Source organism: Rana temporaria, chromosome 3 (genome assembly GCF_905171775.1).
Source record: "Rana temporaria chromosome 3, aRanTem1.1, whole genome shotgun sequence".
Classification (NCBI taxonomy): Eukaryota; Metazoa; Chordata; class Amphibia; order Anura; family Ranidae; genus Rana; species Rana temporaria.
The window spans coordinates 208,684,246-208,707,737 of NC_053491.1; the positions used below are offsets into that span (position 1 = coordinate 208,684,246).

Genomic DNA, 23,492 nt, shown 5'->3' on the forward strand with positions numbered 1-23,492 from the left:
GTTCATATCTGTGCAACTTTGAAGTAGTTCCTGCATTACTTTTGTCCCACTTTGATGTGACTTGAGATCCATAGACCTCCAGAATACATAGGCATTGCTTCAAGTCGCTGCAAAATCGCACCAAAAAATTGTGGCAGAATCTTGCGACTTTCAGGCTAATGCAGTCTGAAAGTTGCACAATTCTACTGCAATTTTGATGCAATTTAAAGCAATGCCTGTGTATTCTGGAGGTCTATGGACCTCAAGTTGCATCAAAGTGGGACCAAAGTAATGCAGGGACTACTTTGAAGTTGCACAGATATGAACGGTTCTCATTGGAAATCATGGGGTACGACTTGTCATGCAACGTTTAAGTCCCAAGTCGCAGGACAAGTAATGCCTGCAGTCTCTGGTAATCTTGTGCAGTATGTCCGCAGTCTGGTAATCTTGTGCAGTATGTCTGCAGTCTCTGGTAATCTCCTGCAGTATGTCCGCAGTCTCTGGTAATCTCCTGCAGTATGTCCGCAGTCTCTGGTAATCTTGTGCAGTATGTCCACAGTCTCTGGTAATCTTGTGCAGTATGTCTGCAGTCTCTGGTAATCTCCTGCATTATGTCCGCAGTCTCTGGTAATCTCCTGCAGTATGTCCGCAGTCTCTGGTAATCTCCTGCAGTATGTCCGCAGTCTCTGGTAATCTCCTGCAGTATGTCTGCAGTCTCTGGTAATCTCCTGCAGTATGTCTGCAGTCTCTGGTAATCTCCTGCATTATGTCCGCAGTCTCTGGTAATCTCCTGCAGTATGTCCGCAGTCTCTGGTAATCTCCTGCATTATGTCCGCAGTCTCTGGTAATCTCCTGCAGTATGTCCGCAGTCTCTGGTAATCTCCTGCAGTATGTCCGCAGTCTCTGGTAATCTCCTGCAGTATGTCCGCAGTCTCTGGTAATCTCCTGCAGTATGTCTGCAGTCTCTGGTAATCTCCTGCAGTATGTCTGCAGTCTCTGGTAATCTCCTGCAGTATGTCCGCAGTTTCTGATAATCTCCTGCAGTATGTTCGCAGTCTCTGTTAATCTTTTGCAGTATGTCCGCAGTTTCTGATAATCTCGTGCAATATGTCCGCAGTCTCTGATAATCTCATGCAGTATGTCCGCAGTCTCTAGTAATCTCTTGCCCATTTTGAGTCCTTCATTACTAACAGTGTCATATTTTAGTTTGTTTGCACCGATCTGTAAGGCTGCGCTATATACCATGATTTGTGATGCTGGGGCTGTATACTCTGTGCTGTGACGCTGAGCTGTATACTCCTGACATTCAGTGGAAGCAAGTGGAATACAGGGGACGGAGCGGTGGATTCTATAAGGGGTGTGGCTTATGAGAAGTGGGAGGGACCAAATGTGGAAGGGCGGGGTATTGCGCCCCCCCATCCTAAAACTTCACCAGCCGCCACCGATGCAGACTATGTTGGAAGTATGAAGTGGTGCATGTTACATGCACTTCTGCCTATAATCTGCATTTGTTAAAACAATGGATAAAAATACACCAAAATATAGAAAAATAAGATGCTCTTGTCCTTGAAATATTAGAGCCACAATAATCCAATTTACATAAAAAAAAAAATACATAGGACAATACAAGACTAATATTTGTAAAGTGCAAAGCCAACTTAGCTTGTACCCCCACCCCCCTTTCACCATCCTTCTTTAAAAACCCAAATTAAAAGAAATAAAAGGCTAAAAAAGTGAACTAATAATGTAAAACCTTGCCATCTTACATGCATAGCATTTGCTTAGATGAGGTGTGTGTCACTGGGCCTTTTTGTAGGACCCTAAGAAAGCCAAGAACCCCACATCTTTCAAGATAATGCTCCTGCGCAGTGCTGGAAAACTTTCTGATAACATTTGTGGTCCTTAACTTTTCCAGGATCCCACAATGAGACTCCATGACATCATTGGTGACTACAAACAATTGCTTTTACTTAGCAATAGGAGGGGTTGCAAGGTTATAAACCTAATTTGTGGGATCTGTTACATTTCTTACCCTAGTACTTGCAGTTTGCAATTTTCAGTGCTGCTGGCTCTCCATTCTCAATTCTGCTTCCCTTAACTGCAGTGGATAGTGCCATCTCCAGTCAGTATTTATTTTGGAGAAGGGAAGGGGGGAGTAGGAGGAAGGAGAAAGGAAGTGTCTTGCCATCCTAGGCTACAGGGCTTTGTGTTTATATGATACAGTGTAGGGACGTACTACTCTAGTTCCTACATGAAAGAATAGTTCCATAGGATGGTTCAAGAGAAAGGAGCCTGAATATTGAAATGCCTGATTCTCCATCAGAGCTCTTGCTGCATGTGCCCTCCATTCCCTTCAGCCATAACCACAAGTCGGCCCTGCCTTATCTCTTAAATGCTGCAAGATGCCCGATTCCCATTTATTGGAAGAAGGCTCAAACTCTGGATCAAACTGAATGGATTTGTCTTGTAAATAACATTATAGCAGCGGAGGAGTGTAGGACGACATGCAAGGGTCATCATGATACATTTTACAGTGTGTGGGCCACTAATGGGATCTCGAGCTGCCCTGCTAGAGGCCTCTCTCCTTCCAACATAGTTGAGTGTTTCTGGAGCCCTCTGGCCTATTTATCAGTGTATGAGCTCTGTGAAGTTAATATGAGGTTTATAGCCCTGTATCTCATCCTCTGAAGAGGTTTATTCTTTTGCATAGGTGTATATGTTGATATGTTAGTTTCATTGTTTATCACATGTGATTCCAGTTTAATTGCTTGATTATTAGCTCAGTGCTGCCCTGATCTATAGGGTTTCTCAGACAGCTGGGGTTCTTTAATGTTGTAGTGCACTTTTTGTTATTCTTACCCCTTTTTCCTTGTCTCATTTCTTACTCCCTCCCCCTCTACTGTTGTATTTTCTGCCTTACTGCTCTGTTGTGTGTTCTACCCATGGCCACTAAACTGCCACGTGCCCTAGGAACTGTTCACAAGATTTGTTGTTGTTATAATTCATCTGCAATGATACTGTTATATAGACTCTTCTGCTCTTTGTTGTGAGCAGCAGAAGGTCACTCTGACTTCTGTGCTAAGTGTACTACGGTCGTTGCCCACATGGACGTTTTCTCATTTTTTTTCTATGTTTGTCTTCCGTTTTTGTAAGGTAAGGTAATCATCTTCATAAATTTAAATAAATATTACTTTAAAAAAAAAGAGAAGAGAAAGTAGCCACTTTGGTACAAAAATCCTGGGGCAGCCATCATGGGACTAGCTTAAACTGGAACATAGGCAAGGATTAAAAGATATAGAAGCTGTATGCTCAGTAAGTGATTAAATCAGCTCCTGAAATTGTTTAATATCACTTTAAACCTTTATCAATGCAGTGTCTTCACCTGCAGTTAGGCCCTTTCATCAAGAACACTGAAATGAGATTTGGGATACTCAGCTTTTCAAGGGCAGTTTTTAGTTCTATTTTCAGGTACTAAGCCTCACAATTTGGATTAAACTCCACTTTGTTGTTAACATTTTCTATCGCCATATAGGAATGCAACCTTTTGACATTACATCATGGAAAATATTTTAACAACAATAGGATGTGGATGAAAATCATATGCTATAATATGTAAGCAGTGTTAAGACTAGGTCAGACAGGCCTTGCAGGTAGCTCTATTTACTTTAGATGTAGACATGTGAGTACCAACTAGCTCAAGATGGAGGGCCCGACTCTGGTGGATTTTCTAAGCTTTCGTTTTAATATGCTTGAGGCTAGACTTCAAAGAATCCACTAACTGTGACTTCATAGCCAGATGTGGGAGATACTTAAAAGTGATTTCAATCAAAGATTATTCATTTACAGCTTTCCGTCAGGAGGTACAGACATATGTCACACCTCAAACTATATTAGAATGTTATAAAAAGACAAACAGATGGTACAGTATAATGCAAAATGCATAAACAATAAAACCTACTTTGCCTGAAAGGAAAATGAATTGCTTTCTTTAATACAAAATGTATGGAAAAAAGATTGCAGAGATTATATGTTATTTGGGGTAATTTTAATCAAAATTGAATATATAGATTCCCCACACAATCATATAGAGATTTGTGTGCATTTTATTTAAGCAATGGATGTATTATTGCATTTACCATGCCACATGGTATGACACAAAGTAGAAAAATAATGTAGGATATGCTAAAAAAAAATGTAATGTTCAAAAAGCTTTCCGTTTTTATTGCACCCAAAAAATGTCACATATAGTCCTCCACACGTGTCTGTGTGGTTACAGGGTGTGCAGTCTTACACAAAACAGTAGAGCCTTATTTCAATATATTTTATACAAAAATATTATTAATTGACCTCTAGTGAAGTCAGAAATTAGATTTTTGACTAACTTTGCTTAACTCCTACCACAAGTTTTATAAAACATCGTGATTTTATTGTTAAAGTCAAGGAAAGTAACATTAAAAAAAAAAAAAAAAAAAAGAAATCCAGCAGATTTCGTAAAAACATTGTGTTTTTTTGTTTTTGATATAAAAAGGGTAACATTGTTGCCCTTGGATTCAAAAAGGATTATCTTCATTCCTTTGCTTTGTACTTAGCAGTAAAACAAATCCATTGTGATCTGAAATTCACAGCTTATGGGAACCAACAGAAAAAAAAAACTGCTTCTTTAAATCAAAGCGATTCCAGTTATGATCAATTATTTATTTTATATAAAAGGCTTTTCAGAAATATATAGCAGGTACACTAAGAAAAGCTAAAAAAAATAAAACAGCTAATTTTAAAGTTTCATTTTGGAGTAAGGAAGGGTTAGAACCTCAGAGTTTTTTTTGCTGTCTCTTATTGAGATTCCTTTACTTCCAGATACACAACATGAGGTGAGGGGAAATCGCCTGAGGCCTCATACACACGACCAAGTTTCTCTGCAAAAACCAGCAAGAAACTTGTTGGGATTTTTTTTTTGCCGAGGAAACCGGTCGTGTCTACATTTTTCGACGAGGAAACTGTTGAGGATCCCGTCGAGCCAAAAAAAGAGCATGTCTTCTTTTTCCTCGACGGGAATGGAGAAACTTGCCTTGTCAAGTTCCTCGACAGCCTAACAAGGAACTCGACGAGGAAAACTATGTGTTTCGCCCGTCGAGTTCCTCGGTCGTGTGTACGAGGCTTTAGATGTGATGGAAGGAGTTGATCCTTTAAGATGATTTCCCTTTATCTCCTGTTCTGGTAATAATCTGAAAATGTAGGAATTCTCTGGAATCAATACTTGGTAAAAAGGAAATATACCAATTTCTTTTATTTTTATGAAAACTGATCACAAAAATTGGCTTCACCTCTTCAGAAATATGCCACTTTGAGTATGTACCAATAGTAAGTTCTGTCCGAAGACACCACAGTCCAATATTATTATTGCAAAATGTGTAGTTGTAACCCCATAAATCCTAATTATTATTATTATTAATATTATTATACAGGATTTATATAGCGCCAACAGTTTGCGCAGCGCTTTACATCAGGGAACCTAATGATTGCCTACTTGCAAAGGCAAACGACAATTGATAAATTAATTCTGTTTCTAGAGCCAAGTCAATCCAATATGTTTTTGTTTTTTTTAAATATATTTTTATTAGGTTTAAGACAAACAAACAGAAAAACATACAAAAAAACCCCACCAGACAACCTGGTCAAAAACGTTAGGCAATACACTCAAACATAGAAAAATAAACTGACATCAGTGCAAAATATAAAGTACGCACAGTGGTATCACTCCAATATGTTAAATAAATTATCTTTAAGTTGAAAATACTGTGATCCACATATACCCAGACACTTCCTAACAAAGGTCATCAGAAGTGTCCTTCAGGAGTATTAAACATAGTTCTGTGTATACAAAGCGACAGATAAAAGCTCCACAGGGAATGCTCCACAGCTCATTTCATCCAAGCTGTATTCCAACAAATGCTGAAAAATAATACTTAGGTCTGCTGTTTGTGAACCTAACGTTACCAATGATTTGTTATAATAAAAGAAAGCTATTTCAAAGCTAATTTGTATTCCTTATTGCTTTGACTTAAAAGGGGGAAAAAAGGAGGAGGATATTTTATGAGTAGTTGCATTTGAAAGCCAAAAAAGTAAATCCAGAAATAATCAGATAAAAGAAATTTGTAAAAAAAAAACAAGGTAAATATATAACTATTTTCATCACAAACATTTACAGAAAGATTAAGTACAAATGTCATTCAACATTATTCTTAAGCAGCCTTTCCCTTTTATGCACCTCAATAATCCTTTTGACAAAAGTTCTATTATACTTTTTTAAGCAGCAAATATTCCGCTTTGTATGCAAACCAATACTCTGAACTCTCAGTTGAGCATCTGGCCAACATTTTAAGACATTCCTCCACAAGACATTTCTTTCTCCTTCTGCCACTTGAATGAATAAGCTATAGCTAAACTCCAGCTTTGTTTTCTAGGGTAAAGTGGGGAAATTTGTTCTTCATATTTTTGTCCTTGTTTGCAAGATTTCACATGGATTTTGTCTTCTGGTGCTGGTAACCAAACAGAAGATGAATAGATCACCATAGTGAAGACATAGGGGTTGATTTACTAAAGGGAAATCCACTTGTAAGTGCTATGGCTGTAGATCTGAGGGGAAACTCTGAAATTAGGGGAAGCTCTGCTGATTTTATCATCCAATCATGTGTAAGCAACATTTTTTTTCCCCCTAGTAAACAATACCCATAGACACCACTAAAAACACTAGCCGCTTTCAGCTCTTAGTTCATATATATATATATATATATATATATATATATATATATATCGCCTCAGATGGAAGCCAGATCACATATGACCTCCATCAGGATAACAAGCTAGTGCACGCCCATGCACCCCCAATCTAGAAAGCGTTGATGCTATCAGACGGAGGCTCTTTACCACATGATCAACTGTGTCCAATCACAGCTGATCACAGTGTAAACTGTAAAAGCTGTGTATCAGCTTTTCCTCTACTCACGCTGACATAATAGAGTAGAGGAGAGCCAATTGGCTGCTTTCCTGACAGAAGGGGCTGCACTGATTGATCAGTGCAGCCCACCCAGAGATTTCCACCCATGGCCACCAGGGATGCCCATCTATGATGACCAGGTAAGCCCACTAGAACATACTTGGTATGGCAATCATTGCCCATTAGGGATGGTACTCGGTGTCCATCAGTGATGCCTGCCAGTGCCTCTGATCAGTGCTACCTAACAGCACCATCTATCAGTGCCGCCCATCGGTGCCACCTATGAATGCCCATCAGTGTTACCTAATAGTGTCCATAAGTGCTATATACCACATATCAGTGCTGCATATAAGAATCACCTCATCAGTGCCAATTAGTAATGCCTCATCAGTGCACGTCAGTAAAGGAGAAAACATACTTATTTACAACGTTTTGTAACAGTTCATGCAAGATATCCCAAGAATTACCAGGAACTGGAGGCTTTTTCCCAAGAGGAATGGGCAGCTTTACCACCTGAGAAGATAAAGAGCCTCATCCACAAATACCACAAAAGACTTCAAGCTGTCATTGATGTTAAAGGGGGCAATACACGGTATTAAGAACTGGGGTATGTAAACATTTGATCAGGGTCATTTGGGTAGTTTCTGTTGTCATTATGATTTAAAAAGAGTAAACACAGTTGATTGAAAATAAATGGCTTCAGCCAAACACTAACCATGCGTGGAGAAATGTTTTTGTGTTATTATTCATATTCTCTGAAAAATGGCCAAGAAATCTAATTCTGCCAGGGTATGCAAACTTATGAGCACAACTGTACAACTGTGTGTATATATATATATATATATATATATATATATAAAAATATATATATTTTTTTTAACATTTGGCTCCCATTGACCCATTGTCCACCGGCCACCCGCGATCACGGGAAAAAGAGCCAGAATGGGGATCTGTCAATGAAAACATATGCCAATGTAATCCGAGTGATTAGGAACAGCGATCTCTCTTCTTCTCAAGTCAGTCCCACCCCCCCCAGTTAGAAACAACTCCAAGGGAACACATTTAACCCCTTGATCGCCCCTGGCGTTAACCCCTTCCCTGCCAGTGACATTTACACAGTAATCAGTGCATTTTTATAGCCCTGATCGCTGTATAAATAACATTGGCCCCTAAAAAGTGTTAAAAGTGTCCGATCTGTCCGCCACAATGTCGCAGTCCCACTGAAAATTGCAGATCGCCGCCATTACTAGTAAAAATAATAATAAAAATGCCATAAATCTATTCCCTATTTTGTAGACGCTATAACTTTTGTGCATACCAATCAATATGCGCTTATTGTGATTTATTTTACTAAAAATATGTAGAAGCATACATAAACTTAAATTTTTTGGGGGATATTTATTATAGAACAATTTAAAAATATTGTAATTTTTTTGGGTACAGCGTCACATGACCACGCAATTGTCAGTTAAAGTGATGCAGTGCCGTATAACAAAAATGGCCTGGTCATTAAGATGGAAAATATTCCGGTCTGTAAGTGGTTAATGCTTGCCGAACCTGCCTCAAACCAAATTCAGGTACATTTGGCTCATCATCAGCTAGCAGGAAAAACTGCCTTAACTTGAGGTATTTCAAACCAACTGATCAGAGTAAAAGAGTGAAGATAGCAGAACAACATTGTTTATAATAATTTATTTTACTTTCAGGTGGAATAATTCCAGCTAAGGTTGTAAGAGTATAACATTCTGTGAAGCTAATGTATATATCATTGTGAGATTACCCTTTGAAGATCCTCCTTTAAAGATCTTGCTGTCCTGTAAATCACCCAGATGCAAGATATCAAAAGAAAACACATCACAACTGTACTACAAATGTAAAAGCAGAACCTCACTGAAAAAAAAACAACTAAAAAACTGCCAGTTGAGATAAAATAAAAAACAGCTTTTGCTGAAATACTTACCATCATTCTGGAGCTGTTGCCAACTGTTTTTTTTATCCTCCATTAGATACTGGGCACTGACAGGCATTACTGATGGGCGCTGATTGGCATCATCACAGGTGGGGGAAAGTGGGCATCACTGATGGGGGTGCACTGATAATCATTGCACTGTGAATGCAGTCCCTACCCCCTCCCCTGTCAGCAGTGAATAGCGGAATGCCAATAACCGACACTTCCTGGTAACACTGTGATCAGCTGTGATTGGACACAGCTAATCACATGGTAAATAGCCTACATCATAGGCTCTCTACCCTGATCAGAGTTCAGAGTGACACACCGCACTACCAAGCGGCTTGTTCTGCTGAACATCAAATTATAAACAGACTTGTTCATATATATCTGCAAACTTAAGTGTAGGTTCCTAGTGGAAGCAAAAACAGGTTCCGTGTTAAATTCTGCAGCACTTATTCTGTTAGGAAAATGTTTACATCAACAATATATTGTTTAAGTAATAAAATCTAATACACTTACATTGGGTCTCAGTTCTGCTGCCATTTTGTAGTAATATTCTGCTGCTTCATTTAGACTGGCTTGCCTAAAACGAAAAAAGACAAAGTTAATTTAATAATGTAATATGCTTAACACAGAAACGGCAGTGTACAGATAAACTGACAGATGATATAAAACCATGGTGCAGCTGTATTTTCTGTCCCACCTGCTTGGACCAAACCCAACTCAACATTTTTAATAATTAGCCACAGGATCACTAGAAAAGAGGACAAAAAGAACTCCAAAGAAAAAAAAACATGCATCATTACTTTGCTGAACGGAACAGCAAGGTGTAGCTTCCTCAATGGCAAGGGAAATTCTGAAGTATGTCGGCCAGCTAGGGTGCAACATATTGCTGTTCCAACCAGCAAGGGAGTCACTCCCTTGCAGAGTGTTTTTTTCATGCTATAGTCATCCTGTCGCTAGTGTATTTTTGCCTACTACAGAGATACAAGTGTGACATTAGCCTTAATATTTTTATTTATTTAGACATTTTCATTTTCATAAATGAAGAGTGGAAGCTAGAACATTCTGGAATAAGAGACCTTTGGCATGAATGTAAAAAAAAAAAAGACTAGAAAAGTATAAACATTTAATGTGTCAAACGATTCTAACAATGGCCAACATAAAAATGCTGTGATTCACATATACCCAGACACTTCCTAGAAACCTCATCAGAAGTGTCCTTAAGGAGTATTAAATATAGTTCTGTGTATACGAAGCGACAGATAAAAGCTCCACAGGGAATAATCTACAGTTCATTTCATCCAAGCTTTAGTCCAACAAATGCTGAAAAATAATACTCAGGTCTGCCATTTGTGATCCTAATGTTACCAGTGATTTGTTATAATAAAAGAAAAACTATTTTAAAACCAATTTGTATTCCTTTTTGCTTCGACTTTTAAGGGAATAAAATTCACAATGACATTTCAAGCATAGTGCACTTGAAATAATAACAATAAAAAAAAGAATGTTGGGTGAAATAAGAAAGAAAATGTATACAATTATTACAATTCAGTAAAAAAAAACAAAAAAAAAAAAAACATCATCACAAATGCATTTTTTTTTGAAGGATAGAAGTCTTGCTTTTACATAACCCTACTGAATTTAGTTTTTTTTTTTGGGGGGGGGGGCAAAGAGGAATCCAACAGGTTTTCAAGAAGAAAATGATTGTGGAAGCCTCAAAAAACGTTGGGCGTTTTCCTGGTGCCATTGTTAGGAGAGATGAGATGCACATTTTAAATAATGTCCAGAAAGCTGGTTATGGTGCTTTCTGCAGGGAAGCATTTTTTTTAGAGTTTGGTCTGGGATCTTTACCAGTTAGGCTGCTTTCACACTGAAAGCACGTGGACATTGGCTGTAAAGCACCGCTATGTACCATCGTTTTTGTGGCGCTTTTTGGCCGAAAGCGGGGCACTTTTAACCCCCGCTAGTGACCAAAAAAGGGTTAAAAGCACCAGCAAAGTACCGCTGCAGCGGCGATTTGCTGGCGCTGCCCATTGATTTCAATGGGCAGGGGCGCTTTAGGAGTGGTGAGTTCACCGCTCTTAAAGTGCTGTAAAGAAGCTGCTGGCAGGACTTTTCTTGACTCCCTGCCAGCGCAGCACCCCATTGTGAAAGCACTCAAGCTTTTACACTGGGTTTGCAGCTGAGGCTTTTTTCGGGTGCTTTACAGGCGCTATTTTTAGCGATAGAGCGCCTGAAAAACGCCTCCAGTGTGAAAGGGGTCTTAGGGTGTACCCTTACATCTTTAGCGGTCTTATCTGTCAAACACACAAAGGGCCAAATTCTCAAAAAGTCTGCGTAACTTAAATTTCAGCAGTTAAGTTACACTGACTTAAAATTTCTACCTAAGTGCCTGATCGTCAAAGCACTTAGGTAGAAATTACACGCTGTGTAACTTAAGTGCCGCCGTCGTAAGGCGGTCCTCCTCTCCTGGGGGCGTGTAAAATTTAAATGAGGCGCGCTCCCGCGCCGGCCGTACTGCGCATGCGTGTGACGTAATTTTCCCGACGTGCAGCGCGCGAACGTAATTAACGCCGGTCGGCTTTGAGAATTTCGACGGGACACTAAAGTTGCGACGGGTGAAAAAAAAAGACGCGCCGGGAAAACAAATAATTATAAAAAAAAAATGACAGCGTCGCTCAGCATGCATTCCTGAGAGGGAGAACTCCATGCCAATTTTCAAAGAAAAAAAACGGCATGGGTTCCCCCCCCAGGAGCATACCAGGCCCTTAGGTCTGGTATGGGTTGTAAGGAGACCCCCCCACGCCGAAAAATTGACGTAGGGGGTCCCCCTACAATCCATACCAGACCCGTATCCAAAGCACGCTACCCGGCCGGTCAGGAATGGGAGTGGGGACGAGCGAGCGTCCCCCCCCTCCTGAGCCGTGCCAGGCCGCATGCCCTCAACATGGGGGGGTTGGGTGCTCTGGGGCAGGGGGGCGCACTGCGGGCCCCCCCACCCCAGAGCACCCTGTCCCCATGTCGATGAGGACAGGACCTCTTCCCGACAACCCTTGCCATTGGTTGTCGGGGTCTGCGGGCGGGGGCTTATCGGAATCTGGGAGTCCCCTCAAATAAGGGGGCCCCCAGATACCGGCCCCCCACCCTAAGTGAATGGATATGGGGTACATCGTACCCCTATCCATTCACCTGGAGGCAAAAAGTAAAATTTAGTAAACACACAACACAAGGCTTTTTAAAATAATTTATTATTCTGCTCCGGATGCCCCCCCTGTCTTCGTTATTAGCTCAATTAGCAGGGGGGGCTTCTTCTTCCACTCTCCGGGGGTCTTCCGCTCTCCGGGGGGCTTCCGCTCTCCGGGGGTCTTCTCCGCTCTCCGGGGGGGGCTTCTCCGGACTCCGGGGGGCTTCTTCCATCTTCTCCCCTCTTCCGCTGTTGACTCGGCGAACCCCGGTTCTTCTGCAGCTCTCCGGTGCCTTCTTCTTCAGCGCTGGCTGCCTGCTATGTTTGTGTGTTAGCTCGATTTCAAACAGGCAGCCAGCGCGGTCTTCTGTGGCGTCAGGGTCTTCTCTTCTGTTCTTCCGATGTTGCCTCGTCGCCTGTTGTCGCTGTAATGATGGAAGCGCGCCTTGCATCACATTTATATAGGCATCACCGTCCCATCATGCTCCGGCAGGTACCCACGTGGTGGGTGCACGTGGGTAGGCACCCACCACGTGGGTACCTACCGGAGCATGATGGGACGGTGATGCCTATATAAATGTGATGCAAGGCGCGCTTCCATCATTACAGCGACAACAGGCGACGAGGCAACATCGGAAGAAAGGAAGAGAAGACCCTGACGCCACAGAAGACCGCGCTGGCTGCCTGTTTGAAATCGAGCTAACACACAAACATAGCAGGCAGCCAGCGCTGAAGAAGAAGGCACCTGAGAGCTGCAGAAGAACCGGGGTTCGCCGAGTCAACAGCGGAAGAGGGGAGAAGATGGAAGAAGCCCCCCGGAGTCCGGAGAAGCCCCCCCGGAGAGCGGAGAAGACCCCCGGAGAGCGGAAGACCCCCGGAGAGTGGAAGAAGAAGCCCCCCCTGCTAATTGAGCTAATAACAAAGACAGGGGGGGCATCCGGAGCAGAATAATAAATTATTTTAAAAAGCCTTGTGTTGTGTGTTTACTAAATTTTACTTTTTGCCTCCAGGTGAATGGATAGGGGTACGATGTACCCCATATCCATTCACTTAGGGTGGGGGGCCGGTATCTGGGGGCCCCCTTATTTGAGGGGACTCCCAGATTCCGATAAGCCCCCGCCCGCAGACCCCGACAACCAATGGCAAGGGTTGTCGGGAAGAGGTCCTGTCCTCATCGACATGGGGACAGGGTGCTCTGGGGTGGGGGGGCCCGCAGTGCGCCCCCCTGCCCCAGAGCACCCAACCCCCCCATGTTGAGGGCATGCGGCCTGGCACGGCTCAGGAGGGGGGGGGGACGCTCGCTCGTCCCCACTCCCATTCCTGACCGGCCGGGTAGCGTGCTTTGGATACGGGTCTGGTATGGATTGTAGGGGGACCCCCTACGTCGAATTTTCGGCGGAGGGGGGTCTCCTTACAACCCATACCAGACCTAAGGGCCTAGTATGCTCCTGGGGGGGAACCCATGCCGGTTTTGAATTTAAAAATTGCCGTGGAGTTCTCCCTCAGGAATGCATACCAAATGCCGTCGCTGGAATGGCCTTTACAAGGTTTGGCTAACTTTCCACATTGTAAAACCAGCCCTAGTTTTGCACAGGCAAATTCGGAACTTACGCAGAAATCAAAGTGCTGAAATGCTTTGAAAATCTGCTTAAGTCCTCATTTGCATACGCAAAGCTGAATTTCAATGAGAAATGCCCCCAGTGGCGGATGCGGTACTGCATCCTAAAATCTGACCGTGTAAGTGTCTTACACCTGTCAGATTTTCTGCCTAACTTTGGAAAAAGCCTTTTGAGAATCGTTTCCAAAGTTAGGCACAGGGATACGCAGGCTGAACAGCAGTTAAGTCTGCGTATCTCTTTTGAGAATTTGGCCCAAAATTCTTTGTATTTCACTGTTTAGTTAAAAGAATGGTGTAAAGCTGAAGGTTTAATTTATGTTGTATGACCTACTTTAAATCTACTGTTAACTTTAAAGTATTAGGTCCAGCCTGAATCAATACTAATTGAATATACTGTGTCCTCATATTAGATAGCTTTGGTAAATCTAAAGAAGATTGTATGGAGATCATGCAATCTGATTGTATTGTATGGTCAGCTTTAGTCATGATGCTAGCTGGTCGTTTGATATTGAAATGTGCAAAAAAAATGGCCTGCATCTCTCACACAAGAGCACTGGGCTACTTAGTATAGAATCTAGGAGTTTTTGGGCATGTATTTAAAATGAGAAATGGGGGCAGAGATTTAACTTAAGAGCATGTCCATCCCTAGCAGGTAAAAACAAATGTGAGGGGGTTGAGTTGATAAGGACTTGGCTGATGGGTAGTTAATGCAGTTAAAGACCCTGGTACTAAAAACTCAGCAGTTGATAGCATTGTTTGTAACATCATGCACACTTAAGCAGCCCATACACCGAGCAAATTCACCACGGGTTGCACAGTGTTGACAGGGGACTCCCTCCCACGAGCCTTTGTATTCTCTCTGTGGGAGAGGCCATCCCTACCTTGGGAAGATGGTGATTATTGCTAGTGGCTATACTATGTGATAACTGCATGTAAAATCCAGCAGGCTGGTTGTACCCAAGTTAATTGATCACCTTGGTACATTTAGCTTGATCATTCATGGTTCAAGTCTCAACCGGTACCTGCCGAACCAGTCAAACTGCCTAAGGCTGGCCTTATGCTTGCAGTTTAGGCAACAAGCTATGTAAACTGACAGCTCTCAACTTGGCCTTTGTTGCATTGATTCAATTGACTGGGAAATAATACTACACAGGAAAGACGACGTAGGAATGTTGGGAGTTGAAGTTGCAATTTATGAATAAAATAGTATAAGGCTAAAGCTAATATATAAAATAAACTGGGTCTGCCTGCAAACCACAAAGATCTTCCCTTAGCATTGGTGTAGTATACAGATCTCCAGGATAGTCTAAGGCCATAGACTGTTTGAATCCCTGCTGAACTGACTGAGGTTCGAACCATGTATGCACAGGCAGAATGTACCCAAGTTGACCGATCAACTTGGGTACAACCAGCCTGTTAGATTTTACATGCAATTATTGTTAGAAATTATAGCTGCTAGCAGTAATCATTGTGTTTTCGTGGCAGGGATGACTTTCTCTGGACCCCACCACCAGGAGAACACAATAGGTCCACAGAAAGGAATTCCCCCATCAATGAGGGAATCAAGTGCTTTCCTTTCCTGCAATCCGTTAAAAGAAAAGCATTCCGTCTATGGCTGATTTAAGGATTATAATAGCTACTTGATTGATAGCTTAAATGACAATGATGACACAATTGACAATGAAGGTAGAGGTTTTTATTTATGGGTGAATTCAATATGCTGGGCATTAACTGCAATTTTCAAAGTGCCAAGAAGCAGACATATAATGGAGGCACTAAATAGGGTTTCCCAAAAACAGTTAGTAAAAATCCCAAACTGGGGAGGACATATGTTAGGCCTGATTCACACCTATGCATTTTTAGCGGTTTTTACATTGTGCAGATTTGCACTAAAGAACGTGTTCCATAGAAAACCATGGTAAATGAAAAACAATATACAGTAGTTCACTAGAGTAGCAAAGGTGAAAACAAGACAAATGAAGGCCAACACATTATCAGTGCTGCCAAAGCTCAGAAAGAGGAGAAGTGGCTAAATACATTAAGAAAGCTTTTTAGGCACATTAGTCTTCTCAAATTACACTAACAAAAAAAAAAAAAAAAACAGTTGGTGGGTCATTTGTTCTAGCGATGACTGTTCATTTTATTTTTTTCAAAAGATTTTATTGAGAGATAATGCAATACAGGAGTTAGTAGCAAGGATATTACATTTTCGTATGACATATGAAATGAAAACCGTGTAGTCTGGTGGTTGTATACAGCAGGGCTCAAAATTTCAAGTCCTGAGCTACTAGCCAGGCCTCAAGAGTTACTCGCCACCAGTTGCCCCACCTAATTCATACACTGCCCTGCGCCTAATTGCACCCGTAAACATGCCCTCGTAGATTATCTCATGGAATGACACTGTTAAATGTTTTATGCAGAATCAAGTTACAAAATTAAATATTACCAACAACAACTTTAACAAAATGGGACAGGGCACTGGGGTCAGACCAGAGGGACAGGGCACTGGGGTCAGACCAGAGGGACAGGGCACTGGGGTCAGACCAGAGGGACAGGACACTAGAACTGGATCTCTTCTCCATTCTCTTGCTGTCTCCTCTGCAACTCCCATCCATCCATCCTCTCTCTCTCTCCCATTCATCTCATCATCAGGAGCCTGTGTGTGCGGCTCCACGCTTGCATGTCCCCACTTCCCCCTTTTATTCAGGCTGGCAGTGAGGAGAGGAGGTGCAGAGATCCACACAACTGCACAGCCATTGACACCATAGCACAGCGCACACTGACAGTGCACAGCACACATTGAGACCAGTCTGTTCACAGTGCTCAGGCTTAACTGCTGGACACTTACATAGAGCACAAGGAAAATAAAACTGTACAAACTGGAAGGCTGCCGCTGTCATGTCAGGGCAACTTTCAGTGAGCGCTGCACCGGAGTGGTAATTTTCGCAATCCTCCACCTCACTCATTACTTTCTGCTCTCCAGCTACATTGGTCAGGGGAGGGGGGGCAGGCTCAGAGAGGTCATACTGTTAGGTCCCATGGCTTAATGAGAATTGTAAGGAGAGCACCTGTGTACTGCTCTGCCTGTGCGTGGCTCACCAGACTACTTTTCCCGAGCATGCACCTTTCCTCTTCGGCCGCCAATCTCATCGGGACTCTAAGTGTAGGCACAGATTGGAGGGAGATTGGTCATGTAGCCCTGTCATCACTCGCCCCCAGCTTAAATCCACTCGCCAAATGCTAGTAGGCGAGTGGAAATTTTGAGGGCTGGTATACAGTGTGCAAAACAGGAGGTAAGTGACACAGCAAAAATAACTTTCATCACTAGGATAGCTGGACGGATCAGATTTGAACGGATCTATCAGAGCTAATTTAAAAATTAAACAACTTAATTGGGGGGGCGCACCAAATACAATGTCATGAGCTGAGCACTCTCGGTGTGAGCGAAAATATTAGAGATAGCAGGAGAAGGAGTTTTTTTTTTAAGTCATCCAGGTCTTCTTTAGACAGTGTCGAACTCATAAAGGCGTGCCATCGGGAGTAGAAACGTGCTTTGGAGGCTTCTTGCTTGAGGTCCATGTTGATTTTGTCCTTGTATAGTAAACTAAGAAGCTCCCATTCGATTTGCGATATGGTTGGGCGGCAGGGCGGGGTCCAGTTTTTTAGGATGGCTCTCCTGGCGGTTAAGAGACATATCAGGGCCAAGTCTTTATAAGGCGGGTGGTTGTCAGGGGACCAAGGCAATAGTTGAGCGTCCCAGTACCCAAAGATGAGGAGCAAGGGGTCTTTTGGTATTACCAGCAGAGTTATGTTGAAGATATAGGAGATGACTTGGTCCCAGAACGTGGAGATGTATGAGCATGACCAAAAACGGTGGGTAAGAACTGCTAATTTTCAAGATTTCTAGAGACAAGGGTAGCAGAATGGGCTTAGTTAAAGCTTAATAATGCAATGGGTTCTGATGGTTTTCATGTCAAAATTCGAGGAAAACTTAGAGGTATATTTGTTAGACCATTAACTGATCAATTCAATCAATCTCTTTCAAGGGAAAACATTCCCTATGACTAGCAGACAGCCAATATTGTGCCTATACACAAAGGATAGCAAGGTAGAATCAGCCACAGGCCAATGAGTTTACCATCTGTTGTAGGTAAATTTATGTAATCACCTGTTCCCTTATAGCAGATAAAACAGAACAGTGCTTGTGCTGTCTAATCTTCCTGTGTCCCCCTCTCTGTACTGACCCCAGTAACGTGGCTGCTGAGTCCTGACTACCGCAGCTCTCCTGTCCCCTTTACCCCCTCCCTCCCTGTCAGCTCCATGTATGTGTCTCTCGGCCCCCTCCTGCCAAGATTAGCAGAAATTAAATATTAGAAATGGTCACTGCCAGCCCCTCTATTATATTTAGTCACAACACACAGAGTTAGCGTTTTATGAAAACTAACCTTTTTAGAGCAATCTTTGGGCAGGTACGCAACTCCTGCTTCAATCACTCCTACTCACTCCTACTTCAATCACCATGACCTCCCCAGCTGATGTCAGAGGGAAATCCTGGCCCCTCCCACTGTAGCCCAGGGATCGGAGTAGGAGACCGGCTGGGAGTCACGTGACCGGCCTGAATATCACTCTAAAAAGGTATTTCATAAAACATTAACCATGTGTGTTATGACTAGTTATAACAGAGGGACTGGCAGTGAATTATATGATTGTGGTAACAACCACTTTAATGATCATTTGAAATCTCACAACTTATAGGACCCACACGCAGCATTGCTTTACTGAGGGCAAATCTTTTCAGACTAACCTGACATAGCCTTGATAGTCTTGATTTCAGGAAAGCATTTAACACAGTTCTAAATAATGATCTCATAAAAACATTACAAGTACAAGCTAGGACTTAAGCCCTTGGTAGTTGATTGGATACACAGTTGGCTAAGGGACAGATATCAAAGTGTGGCTGTAAAGTGGGTTAATTTGTTACCAAGACCAGACTCTAGTTGTACACCACAAGGCTTTGTACTAGGTCCTGTTTACTTAAATCTGTCTGTAAGTAATATAACTAAAGGCTTGGCCAGTAAGGTACAGTATTGTCTTTTGCTGCTGCTGACACAAAGATGTGTGGAAAGGTGTATTTTTCTGGAGGGGTCGGTAACATGGAACATGATTCGGCTAGGCAATGGGAAAAGCAAACTAAATTATAGGGTGCATCACTAGAGGGATCACCAGCATAAGGAAGGAGGTCCCTATATTGATCTTCAGTTGGACCTCATAGAATACTATGCCCAGTTTCGGAGTAGTTGATGCTTGGAATAGATTTCCAGCATGGATAGCTAATCAACTATAGGTGGATTCAAACATGCTTGGGTAAAAATACATTTAAGTTATGAAAAATCAAAAAAAGGAGACTCCATGGACCATTTTTTTCCTCCTGTCACTTTTCTGTTTCTATCAAGGTGTGAATGGTGTCAAAATTTACCCAATACATATTTGCATTTAAATCAACCAACAAAGCAAGACAAGACAATCAGTGAACTTTTTCTATTTGTTGTAATACCTTATGAAAACCAGCAAGCTGTCTAAATAACTAAAAACCTTTAGAGCAGTGTGATCTTCAGAAGATAAATTGGTAAAAATCATTGTAAATTACGTCTGCTTTTATTAACACAATTACTTCTTATAGGCAAGAGACATATTTGGTGCCCAGCGAGATTCATTTTTAAACTCCTCATAAATAACTAATGAAAAAAAAAAACCCTAGCCAACACCTTAATGTTATTTAGTGCAATACTTTCTACAGTTTGCTATTTAAGTCTTCATTCACTAACTTTTATAGCCTAATGCAATTTACAGTAAACTTAAATAACTGTCTTTGTTGTGAAAAGTTATAAGAAGGTTAAATATTCCAGCAATGGAAATCATTCTCCTAGAGATGGATAATGCATTATTTTCATGTTGCCCAGATAACAAAATAGCAAGATGATATATGAAGTCCAGTTTTTTCATTAATTTCTTAGCTTATATTTAGGGCAGCTTGTACATCTGATTTTCCCTCTAAGGGAAAATTGTTACAGAACTCATGTCAAAATAAAAAAAAAGGAAATATTATTCCACAGCTATTAGGGTACACTGTGTCTCATGTGCAGACTGCTTATGGAAATCTGATCTGCCAAGCAATGCACAGAAATGGACTAATGGGTATTACATACTCTAGTATTTAACAAAAAATGTGTAGCCATACTATGTCCTACAGTCACATTACTGGATCTTGAAGTTAACCCATACCTGGCCCAGATTCATAGCGTGGATGGTGTAATTTCATTCATCCTGCAGCATGTGGTTGTTGAGGCCATCAGAACACTGTATGTCCAATTATCATAGGTTTGTTTAATTAGCAATCAATACAAAAAAGAATATTTTAGTTTTAAGAATGATCCTGATGGGCTGCATCTGGCTTCTTTTGGTAACTCTAAAGCATCGCACACATCATGCATACACATGGCAGAACTTTTTCAGCCAATATGCACCAAACCACATGGTTTTTCAGCTCTTTGCCACCACCCTTTGGGCAACTTCTGCTATTGTTGTCTGATTTTTAGCATTGGTTCTGAGTGTGCTCGTTTGAACTTTGGATTTTAGTCTGATGGACTTGTGTACACACGATCGGATGATCCTTTATCGGACATTTGTTGTCGGAAAGTTTGAGAGCATTCACAGCGAACATTTGTCCATTGAAAAACTGAAATCAGGCACTATAACAAACAGCAATTAGAGGGAGGGGCCCGATGAGGTCATCGGACAGGTGCAGCTACTGAATCTGTGAAGCCCGCAATACTCTCCCTGGCATGAGGAAGCATGCATAAGATACTTTCTCCTACCACATAGCTCCTTTCGGCTTCTCTCTAAGCTAAAACCCAGTAATAGCTCACGCTGCAAGACCGCCACGTGGATCGTGCTGACACACCCTTCCCCACAACAGACATCTGCAAAAGCGGAGTGATATTCTCAAAAACTACCCAGTATGGTATTACATGGATTCCTTTTCAAAGCAAGCTAAGGGAGTTGCCATGGGGTTTGCCTGAGGAGTAAGGTTCATCCTGGAGGAGAGAATAGGCGAACCCAGAAGGATGCAATCTTTTTCTTGGGGAGAACAATAAATGAGGTAGAGTACTCCCTGGCAAATATCTATGGCCCAAATAAAAACCCTATAAAATATCCAATAGGGATCATAGAGAAGTTTGTGGAGTTTAAGAAAGGTGGCGCTATTATAGGCGGGGATCTGAATTTCTGTATCAAACCAAGGTACGACAGTACATCCTGTGTATCGAGGACTGGAAATGTACAGAGGTTGAAGCTAATAAAGACACTCCATCAAAATCAATTAATGGATGAATGGAGATTACGGCATTATAAAGATTGTGATTACACTTTCTACTCCTCCGTTCATGGGACGTACTCGAGACTAGATTTATTCTTGATTGAACACAGTTTGCTGGAGTCAGTATTCAATTTGAATATTGAAATCATAACTCTTTCCGACCATGCCCCAATCACAATGAAATAGAGAGGTATCAAAACAGGACAAACATCTGGAGATAAAACTATTAAGCCTTGTTCACACGACCGTTTTTCCTGGCAGAGAAACTGCCAGGAGAGATTTTGGCTGGGAAAACCGGATGTGTGTATGCTTCCTCGCAGTTTTCCCATCAGGAAAACAGCTGGGAATCCCAGCGGGAAAATAGAGAACCTGCTCTCTATTTTCCTGTCGATATTCCCGGCGTTTTTTTTTCCTGCCAGATCTACTACTTACCTATGAGAAACCCTATAAGGCAGTGCCAATGGAGCATACACATGGCCGGGATTCCCGGCCAAAGCTCCATGGCATGTCTCCTGCCGGGTTCTCGGCTTTCCCCTCAGCTGACTTTTTACCGCCAAGAAAACCGAGCGTGTGTACAGGTCTTTACAGCATACAGTAGCAGAAGAGAGGAACAAGAAGGAATTATAGCAGTACAAATGACACGGAAGACATAACAGAGGCCACACTGTGGGAGGCCCACAAGGCCTACATAAGAGGCATCCTCATCGCATTAGGAGAGGAAAAAAAAGGCGAAAACAAAGAAAAAGGGTTTCTCTTTTTTTAAATTAAAAAAAATAATAGAACAGGATACTCGAACGGTGTATAATAGAATTAAGAGGAAGAGGTACCTATGGGGGAATATAACTGGAAAGTCCTTGGCTAAACTGTTAAAAAAACAAAACAACTTTAAAAATTATAGAGAGAAAATACAAACAAGCAAGGGGGAAATGTTACATACAACTCCAGAAATAGCAAGGACTTTCCAAAAATATTACGCCAAATTATACTTGATCAAAACGATACACCAGGAGAGGTAAAAGAGGATGGAAAAAATGAGGGTGTTCTTAAATGAAACAGGTTTAAAGAAAATTACAGACGATAAGCTCAAAGCCCTAGAGGACCCGGTGACAGAGGAGGAGGTATTTAATATCTTAAAAAACACACCTACAGGTAAAAACCCTGGCCCAGACGGTCTGACGACACTCTATTATAGAAAGTTTAAAGATAGCTTAATCCCCAAATTGTTTTCTTATATGAACGGGATGAGGACCAAATGGGAAATACAAAAGGAGGCATCAATTACTATTATACCAAAAGAAGGGAAAGACGTCACACTTTGCTCTAGTTGCAGACCCATCTCGCTGTTAAATGCTGATATGAAGTCATTTGCGAAAGTCTTGGCAGGTTGGATAAAAACAGTGATGAACAACCTGGTGGATGCGAACCAGGTGGGTTTTATAACAGGGAGAGAAACCAGGACAATGGAATTAGAAAGCTCCGGTTGGTGCAGAAAATAAAAGAAAATGGGTCCCCAGGTCTACTCCCATCAATCGACACAGAGAAAGCTTTTGACAGGGTAGACTGGTGATTCATGCAGCGTATGTTAGAGGCAATGGAGGTAGGGCCAAAGATGACCCAGTAGATTCAAGCATTATATATCTATCCCACAGTGAGGGTGAAGGTAAATGTGTCAGTTTCAGGTCCCTTCAAGTGTATAATGGCACAACCAAGTATTAATCGGGTAAAGATCGGAGAAGAGGAACATAAATTAGCAGCGTACACCGACGACATTCAGTTCTTTATAACCAATCCCAGGGTAACTCTGCCTAACCTAATAAAACCTAATAAAACATCTAAAACTACATGGAGAACTATTCAATTTTAAAATGAATCCGGGTTAAATCTGCTATTTTAAAAATTAATGTGCAACAACAGGAGGAGCAGATTTACCAAGAGGCGTTTCCATCCATCTGGAGGAAACATGAGCTAAAATACTTAGGAGTAAAAGTTACAATATCTAACGAGACTCTATATCAAGTAAACTATATACCATTACTAAATGATATTAAATCAGAATTAAATAAATTAGCATCAAGACACATCTCATGGTTAGGATTAACACCTTTAAAATGGGAACCCTACGAAAGATTATGTACAAGATGCAGATGCTTCAGATCCCGCTCCCACAGGAATACATTAATTTTTCCTCAGTCTTCACGAGGAAATCAGGAGGCTTCAGTAACTAAAACTGCAGTGTCTATCTTCATGACACATCACAGGATGTGGGTTGTTTTGAGGGGTGTGTGGGGGGGGTGGGGTCCCAGGAGAGCACCTCCCACACTGTGGGAGGGGTGACCCTTACCTTTCAGCACATGCCCACTCACTTGTGTATGTGTGTATAAATTGCCA

The 23,492-nt window shown here is 41.8% G+C and overlaps 1 protein-coding gene across 1 annotated transcript in view; it reads right to left on the reverse strand.

Moving 5' to 3' along the window:
- The window catches only part of TMTC2 (transmembrane O-mannosyltransferase targeting cadherins 2), a 357,678-nt gene that overhangs the window by 21,095 nt on the left and 313,091 nt on the right, over nucleotides 1-23,492 (reverse strand). Inside the window, exon 11 of the mRNA XM_040344182.1 lies at nucleotides 9,444-9,507. Within this exon, the coding sequence (XP_040200116.1) occupies nucleotides 9,444-9,507 (64 nt within the window). The remainder of the gene's footprint in view (nucleotides 1-9,443; nucleotides 9,508-23,492) is intronic.